Raw genomic sequence first — 14,026 nt, forward strand, 5'->3', positions numbered from 1 at the left:
GCTATAAATGGTATTTATTTTGTTGTCAGAGGGTTCAGTTATAGGCAGGGCATATTAGTGTTAGTATCTAGGACAATTTAAATTATGCAGATTATATTTTGAAATCTCTTTCTCTGGGAAACAAGACTTTTTTTACCCTCTCGGAAACAGCTGGACACCTCCCTAGCACCTGATGAGGAAAGATTTCAAAGTTGTCCCATAATCAGCATAGAGGGAATCATGGAGAACTTGAGAAGAAAGCTAATGCTGCTCAGTATGGAGGGGGAGGTTTTCCACATCTTTCCAGTGTCCTAACAGGGTCTGGGAAAGTTAAATTTCTAGTGCATTTTCCTTGCAGTGGGCCAAAATTACGTGGTCTGTCAGAGCTATAATTAGTAGAAAACCAAAGAAAAGAAAAAAGAATCCTCAAGTGTGTATTTACTCATCAGCTCTAAGCACAAGGAACCCTAGACCTTCCATCAAGAGCTCTTTCCATTTTTCTAATGTTTTTTCCACTTAGAATGAGGTGGTAGAACTACAACCATAACCATATAAATGAAGGAGTCATATATGGATACAGAAATAAATCTGTGGTTCACTAGGATTTCCAAGTGCATTTCCTTCTAAAAAGGCAAGACAACCAGAGACAGTTTGTCTTAGGAGGTCAGTTTTCTAACTCAATTTATGCTGTAATAACAAATCTTTACTAGACCTGATTGTGTCTTTACTGACATTGTTTTGAATGGTTGTTTTAATTGCTATTTTACAGTGAATTTCATGTAATATAATGTGCAGTCAAGCTGTACACAGGAATTCTGTGTAGGAACTACATTCCGTGGGGAATTTCCATTATTCTACAAACAGAACTCACAAGATTTCTGAGAACTGGATATTATTAGACCAAGTTTACAGGTAGGCACTTAGAGACATGGACTGGCTTGACTTTTCCAAGGTTAACGTCAATGAGGAATGACAGGTTTTCTGCATCTTTGAAATCCACCTTCAGTCATTTTGCTGAGAGATATCAGTCACTGGATGAGCTGACAAGAGAACCTAATAGACCTGACCCACTCCCCTGCTCAGGCTACCTGACTACTATGTCACAACAAACACATTGCCCAAAGGCCTAAGTATGTTTCTGCAGCATGTGCATCAGCATTTAGAACACTTACTGTCATGAGTAGTTTCTCCACACAGTCAGGGGACACACTGTGCAGATGGGTCAAATGAAGCTGGAGATGCATTTTGTTGCTGAGGACGTCTTGGCAGAGGGGGCAGCAGATAACAGGTTGCATTGAATGCTGTGACAGGACATGCATCTGGATGCGATTTGGGTCCCTACTATTGTAGTTACAATACGGACATTGATAGAACTGAAAAAAAATCAAATTAAGATGCAGGCTATTAGTCAGTGCGCTTTTTATAACTTGCTGATATTGCTATTTTAACAGCATATCATCTCTGTTTCATTCTTGAGTTATTTGAAAGAATGCAATTAAATTGTTACATTTCCTTTTACCTGCTCATGACAAAATTTATTGTCCTCTGGAGGCTTTGCTTTTTTAGCTGCACCATCCTCTTCTTTTGCCAGAAGAAGCTGTTGCGCCCCTACCACAGTGTTCACTTTTGGTTCCTTCTCTGGTGTGACTATTCCTGTTTTGAAAACATAATTTTTAAAAACATGTTTTAAACTTTAAAATATCCTGGTTTACAAAGAGGCTCTGACTTCAAAGATCTGTACTGTCTTTGAGGGTCTTTTTTGTTTGTTTTTTAAATTCTGAGAAAAAATAAAGTTGAATAAAACAATTCTGGTAAGCACAAAGGTGAAAATACACTTTTATCCTTGATGGAGACTCTATAAATACATTTAAAAATTGACTTTCCTCTGCTGTTTAGATAACCTTAGGTTGCCTTTAAAGATTAATCAATAATGTTCTTTCTTTAGCAGCTCAGTATGAATTTGTGTATTACATTAAAACAAATCAGCTTTTGCTCAAAAATTCTGTTTTCCAAAATAATTAATTTGCTGCTGTTTAATTACCCTTTGTCTTTCCTAAACTGCCTGAGCAATATGATTATTGTGCTGTTTTGATAACTCCTGCCTGGTTACAATTCTGAAGCTAAATATAGTGAAGCTTTAAAAGAAATACTGTGGAGAATAGGATTTCAGAGCTAACTTAATATTAATTATATACAAAGATCAGTCATTTGGGATTGCTTTAGATGTTTACACTGTGAATTTTTATAGTCTGGCATTTGTGATCAAAACCAGAATATAATTGTTTTCTATAGATAGTTGTACTATTAAGTATTAAATACTATATTTAATATTATGCCTAAGCTAGCTGTGTAATGCAGCCCAGTCTTGCACACATCAAAGAAAAGAGTGCAATTCTAATTTCCCAGTCCATCAGAAAATTCTTTCCAACGTCAATTTGCCAGATAATCTCTTCTGCTAGGCTGGATATTACAAGAGCATTGGGTAGGCATGTCACATACATCTCACGACAAACACAAAACCTCATTTACCAACCATTCCAATCTCATCATAGTGCGGCATCATCTGACCTTTTTTCTGCTGTTTATTATGAGTATTTCTAATTTTAACTTTCAATTTTCACCATCTTCCAGTCAATTTGCAACTAAATTATTTCCAGGGTGAGGACACTATCACTGGACACTGGGTGCAAATACATCTTGAAATGCAATGAAGCTAAACCATTGATTGCTATCAGACCCAACGTAAATATATAGTCCGGGGGTAATCTGATTGTATGCTGTGCATGAAGATTTATCTTGATTTTTTTCAATCCACATAAGGTTCATATAAATGAACAAATTGCACCTCATTGCACAATAACCTAGGATTAATTTAAAAATAAGGTCATGGATGTTTTGGCAACAAAGTAAACATGAAAAAAAAACCACTTGTATTTTTCCGTAGACAAAACCAAGAACTTTTTGTTATTACTACTTTTATACAGACTCTGTGCATATTTGATCTTACGAGGGCAACATTAGAGAGAAGCAAAATAAGAAAACAGTTTTCAAGGTAAATGCCAAATCCTCATGGTAAAATAATAACCAATTGAAACTGAAGGGCACTTTTAAAAAAATCACAAAACATATTACTTATATATTAACGGTTATTTCCCCACATATTGATTTTCATTCCTAAGTTCCTAATTATTTCTTTTGGTCTAATTTAGACCAGTAATTTTTGCATGTTCTAGCTCAAATTAAACTTATTCCTGCTGTATTTCCCTATTTATAATAATCAATTTGTCATAATTGGTTTATTATCTGAACAAGTCACTTTTTGGAGCCCCCTGAATTTTTACACTCTCAGAAAAGGATCCTGGAGGCCTCTTTTAGATTGCTCAGTAGGTGCTGGGCCAACAACCTGAAGGACTGCCTATGCTTAAAGGTAAAATCTAAATGATGCAATCTCATAAGGCACCACTTTATTACTCACTTTGCTTTGCTATAATAGTGTACTCCCTGGACTACCTGTATTTACGTATTATTTAAGTGTCTTAACTGTGAGAATTACAGGAAGTAAAGAAGTGACATACTGTATTAACAGAGAAAGGTTGTTTCTCAGGTTTTAGAGGGATAGGTTCAAATTATTAACCTCTCTTCATTTCCAGCTGTCAAAAATGTCTAACAGTTGACTACTGTTTCTTACCTTTATCATATGTTACTTTTAAAATGTCCCTTTTTAAAGACAAATGTGACAGAATATCAACTGTTGTAAACAGACACTGTTAAACCGGAAGCTGAATTTAAAAAACCAAATGAAACAATTCTGTCTTCTCTTCCCCTCATCATGCTAGATTATTCTCAATAGATTGTTACAGAAATTACAAACCAAATTCTGCCACAAAATTTACTTGTGAAAATGCACTGAACTGTGTTTTGGCAGTGGTATTTAACTGCTAGTGAAATTTAGCTTGAAGTGCAGTCTGTGTGTGCCTGGGCACACACATCATCTTCCACCACAGGATGGAATAATTTAATTACTTCAAAGGGCCTATAATAATCATGAAACACATAGTTCTTGTTTCTATAAAAACAAGGGGGTTTTCTGGTTAAATTTTGTTTTGCGGTTAATATAATAAAACTCTGGAGTTATAAAACACTGTGCTGGGGTCAATAAGTGCATAACAAAGCAGAGGTTTTTACTATGTTTACTATGATATTTATATAAACTGTTGAAGTTTACAGAGGCTTTGTTGTTTTTGTTGTCGTTGTGGCTCTGGATTCATTCAACCCCAAGCACTGTTACTCATGTGACTGAAGTTACATCTGGCCAATAGTAATGTAACTGAGTCTGTGACTTATAGTGAGCTTTGGGAAAAAAAAAAAAAGGGGAGTTGATTTTGCCCTGTGGCATAGGGGAGTCAAGTGCCCCTGCACATAGTGAAGTCCAAAGCCCCCAAGCCATAGTTACATGACAAAATCAAAGGAGTTCAGCTCCTTATGCAATGGTCTAGCTACTACAACTCGATCCTTCGTCTTGCTATGTCAGTGCTCGGTTTTCCATGTTGTATTTGCTGTTTTAAGGAGCTTCTGTAGGGAGGCTGAAAAAAGTCATGGTCTTATAGAAAGGAGGAGGGAGATAGGAGAGAAAATATCACAGTCTTGAGCATGCTGTGTGGCACTATTTTCATAGCTAGATGTTCTGCTGGCATGCCATTCTTACTAGACAGTTGTAGGAAAAGAATAAATCCAGTTGTTATTCAGGTTTTAAATACCCACCTTTTATTCTTGAGACATGTTATTTTTAGGGGGCTTTTTTTGCAATTTTGCAATTCTTTTTATAATATAAAATACACAGCTTATTTTAGATGAATAATGCAATTTCAATAGATTTAGCTCAAAAAATAAGTTTAATTATAAATAAGTGCCATGAAATAGACTAGCCAAAGATTGCCTGTCGGTAACTAACAGAATTATTTAACTTGTGTAAATTGCTAATATAAAAATGACAGAATTCACTGCAATTCAGATGTCATCACCTTTGTAATATTTTTGAAACCCCAAAACAGAAATGTTTGTGTGACTAAGAAGGTGGAGAAAGTTAAAGAAGTACAGAAAAAAAATCCTGGAAAAGCCACAATAAAAACACTGTTTTCTTATTTATGAATCTTTGTATTTGATAAAGATTGCATAATTTAAGACTTCTGACACATCAGATGATGTTATTCAGCCTCAAAATAATTCTAAAATTATAATTACTGGTGGAGTATTCTTTCTAATTAGAGTAGAATGAAAGGATAATTTTCATTGCAATAATGAAGGTTAATTTCCATCCTTTCTCATGTTTACTACCTTATTAAAAAGTGCTCCCCTTAGCCATGGCAGAGACATATTACATTTTCAATGCAAATGTATTAATCTGGATAAATTCCATATTAATTCTTGCACTGCACAGAGCTGTAATTTGGATTATAATTAATCTAAAGTGGCACTAGATTTAAATGACAATATAAATGAGGCATTAGTAGGCTTTTCTATTCTGAATGAATATTCAACAAATATAACTTGCATATTGCCAAGTCTCATTTTGAAAGCTCTACTCCTTGAGATAAGGTAAGCAATACAGCACAACAGCTTACACAAACATACTGTTACTAAATACATGTTAATCCTTTCTAGTCTAATAGATTCTATGCTAAAGAGGGGTCACAACACTTTCCTGTCTAACTTGTTAGTATTGTGATTAATTTATTGGTTTTCCCGAGATTTCTTTAGCAAGACTTGGAACACTCAATTCATGAGAAAGCCCAAATTAACATTCAATTATATATAAGCAGTTATGCACTCATTAGAAACACTTGTCAGCTCAATGAAAATTAAGATGATAGTCGGAATGTTACATATGCAGAATTAATTTAGATTAGGAAAATAAAAGTTTCCAAAAGATTCAGGATTCTACAGCACAAACTATTTTCTGCAAAGCACAAAGGCAATCATGTATTTCAGCCCTTATTTTTATATGAATCTTACTGCAAAGTTATTTGTGTAATTGCTGGCACGGGAATGCAGAACAATTATGCTGGTTTTTTGTAGTGCACCCAGTAGGCATCTGGATATAGGTTTGTCCTAATTAAACTTGGCCCTTATGAATGGCTAATCCTGATGGAATTTTGAGAATTCCCCTTCAGTATTTTTTTCTAGATTCCATTTTTTTTTTTTTTTTTTTTTTTTTTTGCTGGAGCTTTAATACCGCATTCTTTCTTGAGCAACAATACATGGACCTGCCTAAGAAAAAGAGAGGGCTGATAAATTCCCTGAAGTGGTTCACACTGTCCCCTAGGTAAAGTGGACAGTAGGAAATGCAGGCTGCAAGTGGCTGTCACCCCTCTCCTGGGGAGTGTCCCGGCCAGCACCTGGCAAGACTGTACAGGAGGACCTATGTCAGCCTGGGAGCATGACTTCACTGTGCTGCAGACAGTTTTTACCAAGTCAGAGAGCCAGCCAAGGGGAATATATATTTTAATCCACAACACAGTTTCTTGCTCGACATCATCCTTGTCATCATTGGCCTTCCCGCAGTCTCTTGATCTCAAAAAATAAAGCAACTGAAGAGCAGTCGAGGTTGTAAACTGCAATGGCTACTGACCTTAGCATGTCAACAAGCAAACTTAAAGGAAGCTTTAATCTTTAAGCCAGTCTTCTGAATTGACCTGGTATGGAAAGGACCACCTATAGGTGGTATTTTTTGGTAATAAATCCAAAAATGTTTAGTATGTAAAGAGCAAATTGCAGTATGGGAGAATTCAGGTGTTAGAAACTCGAATGTAAAAAGATATTTTCTCTACCACTGTATGTCTTTACGGATAATACAATCTCCTTTGTATGCTGCTGTCATTGGCATACAAGGAAAAGATATATGACTACCTGAAACTAATAGGCTTCAACCTGTTTCAGCACTTCTTCTGCTTCAGTGAATCCAACATAATGTAACTAGGTATAGCGTGCGGCAAAAGTAGCCAATGTAATATTCATTTTGACCACAGATTTCCATCTCATACATAAAAAGCATGGGTGAAGTCACATATTTGCCAAATCAAACACAGAAAAAGCCTTGGGTATCGTATCTACACCAGATGCTGGCCCTGGGTTTGTTTGTGCACAAGTAAATGTCATGACATAGGGGTTTTGTTTTCAAAGACAGTAGCTTTCATTACGGGGCCTTGTCTATTCCAGGAGATCAAAATTACCCAACCCATAATCCGTTTTCAATGATATTTCCTCTTTCTTAGGCTGAATCATCTGTAAACTTTTTCACTGGATTTTGTGTATTTTTCTGAAAATGCTTCAAATAAATGCCCAGGAAGAGGCCAGATTCTTGGGAGTAACTGATCAGAGAGTAAGAGTAAAAAATAATAACAAAAACCCCCACATTCTTTGGGTTAAAAGGGGGGCAAAACCTGATTGAAGAAAAAATTCAAGTGGTACCTAATCCTATGCTTATGAAAAATTAATATGCCATCAGAGGAATCACAAGTACAGCTAAGATTAATGAAAGGCGCTTAAAAAATTACAAGCACACAAACTGATTTGATTAAAAAATAATCTCACTGGTCGTCCTGTAATATTCTTCAACTTATCCGCATCTACCCTGTCAGATGGTTATGATTAAAAATAGGTCAATGGGAGGCTACTGATAGAAATCACATGCAAAATGCACATGCAATGAATAGTAGTGGGAATGTCCAGACAGTTTAAAATGAAAGAGCATTTCATAAGTTAAAAAGGGGGGAAAACAAAATTCTAGCATCTTACCAGAGTCTTTACTAGATTTTTTGCCTTCACTATTGTCTCTTTCACTTGAGTCTTTATCATCAGCCACAGCCACTGATGTACTTTTAGCAGACCCTTCCGTATCTTCACCTTGTTCTTCTGCGGACAAACAGAGAAAAAATCTCAGGAAAGAAACTCAGTGACCACTTAATAGCAGTTAAAAAATATGTCCTGTAATAAGAACAGCACTAACAGAGGGTGGCAAAACAGGGGGAAGAAGGGGTGGGGGAGAAGAAAAGGGAAAGAACAGAGCTTTAAAGAGGTTGGACATTAATTCCAAATAATTTGCAATATTTCAAAATCTATCCAGCAATTCTGACCATGTCTTTGCCAGAGTACCCTCTTTCCTCCAGTGTGACAGATTTAAAGCCTTTCATTTCACATTCTTTGGCTAGAAATGATTTGTGTTAAAATACACACACATGCATGCACACACACATACACATACATCCCCCCCCCACAGGCTGGAACAAAAGCAAGCACATGTAAAAATGGATCTTGGAGCAAAAAAAAAAAAAAAAAAAAAGGCAGAACTCAAATATAAATCCTATTAGTGCAGCAGTATCCCGCTAATTGCAGTAAGTAAGTATTAGGTATTAGGTACTGTATTAAATATAAACCTCTGGCTTTGCAGGAGAAGTCTCAAATTTTGTCTCCAGGGGGAGCCATTCAAGATAAATGATGCAACTTGGTGTATGGCTTCTGAGAAAGCAGCATTACCCACACCTCACTTACGTGTTCACACCAGCTAGATTACATGGAAATCTTCACAGTAACTCAAGCCCATTTAATTATTCGGTAAATCTTAGCTATGCTGCTACTGGTGGATTAATCTGTTTATGCAGTTAGCTTCTATGCTGGGGCTGTGTAGCACTAATCCGTGAAAGGCCCACTGTTCCTTTTCATCCTGTGATCATTTGTCTCTCACTGTGCTGATGTCACATTTTAATGAATTTTTAGCAATCTGAGTAACGCCAGATAACCAGACTTGCAACTTCCTACAGCACAGCATGCTGTTTTCATTGCAGCACACAAACACAAAAAAATAAAAATCATATTTCCCTGTTCAGGTAGGAATTATATAAATTAGGAGGTGAAGGTAAAATGGCATTCAAAGCACCAGGCCGCTCGATTTCATAAAATCTTTAATGACCATATAAATTAACCCTGGAAAGGCAAAAGGTCACAGACACACATTTGCATACAGTCTTCTATTCACTTTTGATAAGCAGAGCTTTTATGCAGGGAACATGATACAATTAACCCTTCAGGAACCATACAAAATGCAGCTACCGACATTTTAAGTGTCAAGCATTAACTGAAAATTACACACTGCATAAAATTTTCATTGTAAATGCTATAGTGATTGAAAGGGGAAATAGTGGCCCTCTTCGCACCCCATGTTTTATTAATAACATTCTGACAGCCGAATGAAATATCCTCTGTCATATGTAGCAGCTGAGCACAAAAAAATTGCTGCTTATTGCCGTACTTGCCAGCCATACACTGAAACCGTATGCCTAGGCAAACAACCCTCAGATCGATGTGGCAAACCTATCCGATTCTCAACTCTCTGCAAACCCTTTTGTAGATTAGAAGAGAAAAACACAGCTGCAGTTTTGGAAACCAACCTCTCCCCCACCAAAAAAAAAAATCTCAACTGCCGATCAACGTGTTTTGCATTGACATCGAAATACAATAAGTTAGGGCGAAGCATGTGTGTCCACTTTTTGGAATAATACAGGGAGAAATATGGTCCCTTCTTTCAAAAATAATTGCATATTAAAAAAAAATTTCCATCCGAACGGAAGGCCCCCTCGTGCTGCGTGAGCACTCTCCTCCCTGCGGTCCCCTGCCTCCTCCCACAATGGTAGCTAATCAAACATGGTAGGCATCCCTGCCGCAGCTGGAAGCGGGGGTCTGTTTGTCAGGGTGGCGGGGAGCACAGTTTGGGATGCTGCGAGCCTGTGATCATGCCTGGCTCGGGCTGTGTTAATGCTGAGCGCACACACATGAGGCTCGTATCCAGTGTCAGGCCCCACGGCCTCACAGAGCTGATGGCAATCCCTTTTCGACTCATCCTTGGGAATGGACGCGTTGCTTCTTTTACTAGATTTACTGGCCCAATCCCCCTGGGCTGGAAAATGAAGTGTCAAAGTGCTACTGAGTGTCCTTATCTTGAGGGGACATAAAATTGTAAGGGCTATCGTGGCACACATTAATAAAACATTGTGTGTGTGTCAGGCAAAGAGAAAGAAAATTATGAAGGTACTAAAACAAAAGCTACAGTATCATCTGGGTCTCATCAGACAATTTTTGCAGGGTGCTCTCCTGTTTTTCTGGTATGTGTTTTAAGTGTGAGAGAAATTCCCAGACATGTTCTCCTATACATCATCGTGGTGTCTGACCTCAGCCTGACCCTGGCAACAGTTTGAGAAATCTGAATGTGAACAAAGACTCTGTGTCAGCAGCAGGGAGAGATTGCGGGATAGACTTTCCCCATCAACTTAATCGCAAACAGCAGTTCTGAGGCCATAACTTTACAGGGCTGCACCAAGCCACAAACACATAACCTTTAGAGGTGAAACTGCCCCCTGCTCCCCACCTCCCCTTCTGTGATTTTTCTCAGTCTTGTGGTGCTCCCTTTGATGTAGCAAGGCAATTAGCTCTAATGTTCAAGTACTGCAGACCTGTTTTATGGTTTGGAAGGTGAGAGCTGTTTATTACAGGTAGGCTCCTGGGGGCCATAAAGGCTTTGCAAATTTTTAATCATGCAAAAAACTAATCAAAATGTAACTTATACACACCATAAAAATTAATATCATTATTATGCATGGTATAAATTGCCTGCCTTGGCTTTCAATGGCACTCACTTCTAGAAAATACATTTGGCATTCATTTCAGAAATATGTATGGCATTCACTTCAGAAGCAAGTTTCATAGACAGAAATGATAATACAACTTCTATTTTTCCTTTAAAATTACAGGAAGGTTGTCTGAGATTCACACTGTCATGACATATTTCAAAGGGACAAGATGGAAATACAAACAGCTCTAACTTAAAAGCATTTAGCAAATTACAAAAAAAAAAAAATCGTTAAGACCTTTCATCAGAACAGATATTGAGGATATATAACTCTGTGCTACCAAAAACATTACATACCTATGCCAAGATGCAACAAACATCTTTTTTAGTAACATTTGTGTTCTTATTTCATATGCTAACTGACAAGGATACTACTCAGAAATAAAAATGTGATGGCTCCTGCTCAAAGACACAAAATTATGAATCATTATGTATCAACAAAACACAGTATGATGGTGCTACAGATTCCAGAACAAGTCCTAATACTCTGTTTTAAATTTACAAGAGTTCTGCCTATATACATTTACAAATGTCAGCTTTGACAATTAATAGAACAGCCAATTCATATGTACTTTAATGGTTTTAATAACACTTACTACTGCAATATGATATTTTATTCACACCTGGTTTTATTTTGTCCAAATGTTGAAAATTTCTTTTGATGCTAGATGTCTTAAATTTAGCCATTATCAACCTTTTTCCTCACAACTGACTTAGAATTAAACACAACAATGAGGTTAGCAGCAGTCTGCACTAACACTGTAAAATAAGCGAAAATGAAAAAGTTGTGTTTCAGAGGTAACATTAGTCAGTTGCTATTGCATATTCCATATTCTACGTCATACACTTTACTATGCTAATCTGCATGCTCACGCCCTAATTCTGTACTGATTTTATGAAGACCCCTATGACTTTCCTCAGGTCGATGAAGTCAAGATGTGCCAGGAATTCGAATGCAAAATCCAGGCCTCTGCCAAAGCTGAATTGCAGAAACGAGCAACAAAATTAGCTGAATATTCACACACAGGTTAGAAACGCCTGACTCGCTGAGATGAAATTTAAGGAACAGATACATCCACCGTAAACAAGGGAGAGTATAGAGAAATATATAATATTTTTTGAAATTAAGTAATTAATAGTTAAAACAAGACATGGCCAAGTTGAAACAATCTTTTTTTCTTTAATTTAAATGCATTGTGATAATCACAGGGACAAAGCAATCACCTTTCTCTGTGTCTTATTAGAGAAGTTTCCCTACTGATGAGCAGCCCTGGGAGTCTGTCTTCCAGTCTATTTAAAAAACATATTATTTTCTAGGGTTGACTTTCATTGGTTTGGAGGTTTTTTACATCACTAATATATCAATTAACAGACATTAGTTCCTGTTTCAGTCCTGTATTATTTTCTTGTTGTTGTTGTTTTGGTATCCCTTTTGCCGTCTCCAAATTGCAAGTAATTTCCTAAATAAGGATGATCTACTGGTTGTGGGTGAGTAATTGTGGTTATGAGAGAGAAAACAAGATTAAGCAAGTGTTTGTGGCTGAGGGCCGGATGGATGGGGAACAAATAAATCAATTGACTAAAGCAGTAAATAAATAAATATGAAATGAGAGATTTTAAAAAATAATTGGAGTTTGTTATTCAATCTGTTGAATAAACAGCTGAATCTAACACCCATAAGTGTTCAGCACCAGTGTATCCCAGGATCAACTGGTAGAGTGAATGGCTTATTGAGATTAATTGTCCAGATGAGAAGGTAACCACTAGCAAAGAATAACAGTAGGGTGGATTGAAGAGATGAACAGACTACAGATAATGTAGAAAAAGGAGAAACAACTGAAAAGGAAAACAAAGAAAAACCTATAGACTATGCAAAAGAAGAAAACAAACAAAATAGGGCTTGTGGATTTACTTCTGGGTTATCCTAGTTATTCGACTTAGTTGATAAATTCTCCCTGACTTCTGGACTGTCATTTATTTACTCAAATATTCTAGAAAGTATTTGTTCTATATTCTGGCTGAGAATGGCCTTGCAGAGCATGAGCAAGGAATAGGATGCCTCCTCACTCATTCAGAATCTTGACTGCATCCTCTAGTGGTCATATTTCATCTTCAAACAGGATTTCTAATTTCTCCTTTAGGGACTCAGGGGGAATAACGGCACCAACCCGTTAATAACTGTTTTTAATCACTGTGTTATATTCAAAAGTATAGCTGTTAGAAGGCTGAACTTCCCACAAACAAGCCTATAATTAAGTGATGATTGTCACATTGACCAGAAAGTGCCAACTGGCAGTTAGTATCAAATTGTACCATTTTGTTTTGTGGTGCATCATTTGAATTTTTATAGCAGTCTAATGCTTCTCATTGAAACATTTCACTGTGTCAGAGGAGGTCGACTGCAAAGCTGGCTGAACAAAGTGTGTGGTGGTGGCTCCTTCCCAAGGAGTGTCACAAATCACACCCACTTTATCCACTCACTCCACCCAGCAGCCTGTATTCCCCACTTGCCACAATCAGCCTCACCCCTCTGGCTGCTGGAGAGAGGCAGCTCTTATCTACCCTACTTATTTTTGCTTCTTAGCTTCTGCAGGTAGAAAATATTCATTATCAGCAGTTAATCTGAACAGCACTTTATTAGTTCTTAATCTAGTTTTTTTCTCCTTTTTTTTTTTTTTTTTTAAACTGCAGTCTACATCCAGCCGCTGGAGAAGGAAAAGAAATGCTCTCCCCAGAAGTTTAGAGGGGTGGGGTGTCCTTTCCAGTCTGGCTGCTGAGCAAGCTCTCATTCCCTCTCATTGCTGGCTGGGATTGCCTGCTTTCTAGTCTTCCTCCCATAGTCTCAGAGTAAATCAGGAAAAGAAGCATCTTTTACTCTCAAAGTGGTTCAAAATGTGGGAAAAAAAATTGTTGTTAAGCTTATGCTGAGCCATACCTGAGAAAATAGGAAAATTTTTGTTTTGTATTTTTGTTGTTTTATTTCTACATTAATATTTTATCAAATATTTTGCAAGAGGCGAAAGCAGCATATGCTGACAAAACCATTAACAGAGAATGTCAGCTATTCAGAATGAAACTCAGCAATGCTTTCCAGATGTGATTGGAGATGTACAGTTAATCATTTATTATGCAGAAAGGGATACTTTTCTTACTTGGCCATCTCTAGAAAGGCGTTGAAGCATGAAACTATATTGAGAATAGTCTAACTTTTCCAACTGATCATTACTTTTCTTTTGGCTGCCATTATGGTTCATAGAAAATGCTGTTTCCCCCATCAGCATAAAGCATGAAGAGCACTAGCATTGTCTGACTTGAGGGCTAATACATTTCCATCAAGGTTATTTGGAAAAGAAAATTAAACCTTATTGT

General features: G+C 37.0%; 2 protein-coding genes across 8 annotated transcripts in view; one reads left to right on the top strand and one right to left on the bottom strand.

Moving 5' to 3' along the window:
- Window positions 1-14,026, top strand: part of PEX2 (peroxisomal biogenesis factor 2) — a 113,178-nt gene that overhangs the window by 81,988 nt on the left and 17,164 nt on the right. The window lies entirely within an intron of this gene.
- Window positions 1-14,026, bottom strand: part of ZFHX4 (zinc finger homeobox 4) — a 149,007-nt gene that overhangs the window by 17,651 nt on the left and 117,330 nt on the right. For all 7 annotated transcript variants that reach the window (XM_032701635.1, XM_032701642.1, XM_032701690.1 and 4 more), the window contains 3 exons: window positions 7,774-7,890; window positions 1,499-1,632; window positions 1,152-1,352 (listed from right to left, as the gene is read on the bottom strand). In XM_032701635.1, the coding sequence (XP_032557526.1) occupies window positions 1,152-1,352; window positions 1,499-1,632; window positions 7,774-7,890 (452 nt within the window). The remainder of the gene's footprint in view (window positions 1-1,151; window positions 1,353-1,498; window positions 1,633-7,773; window positions 7,891-14,026) is intronic.

The sequence above is a fragment of the Chiroxiphia lanceolata genome, chromosome 1 (genome assembly GCF_009829145.1).
Source record: "Chiroxiphia lanceolata isolate bChiLan1 chromosome 1, bChiLan1.pri, whole genome shotgun sequence".
NCBI classification, from domain to species: Eukaryota; Metazoa; Chordata; class Aves; order Passeriformes; family Pipridae; genus Chiroxiphia; species Chiroxiphia lanceolata.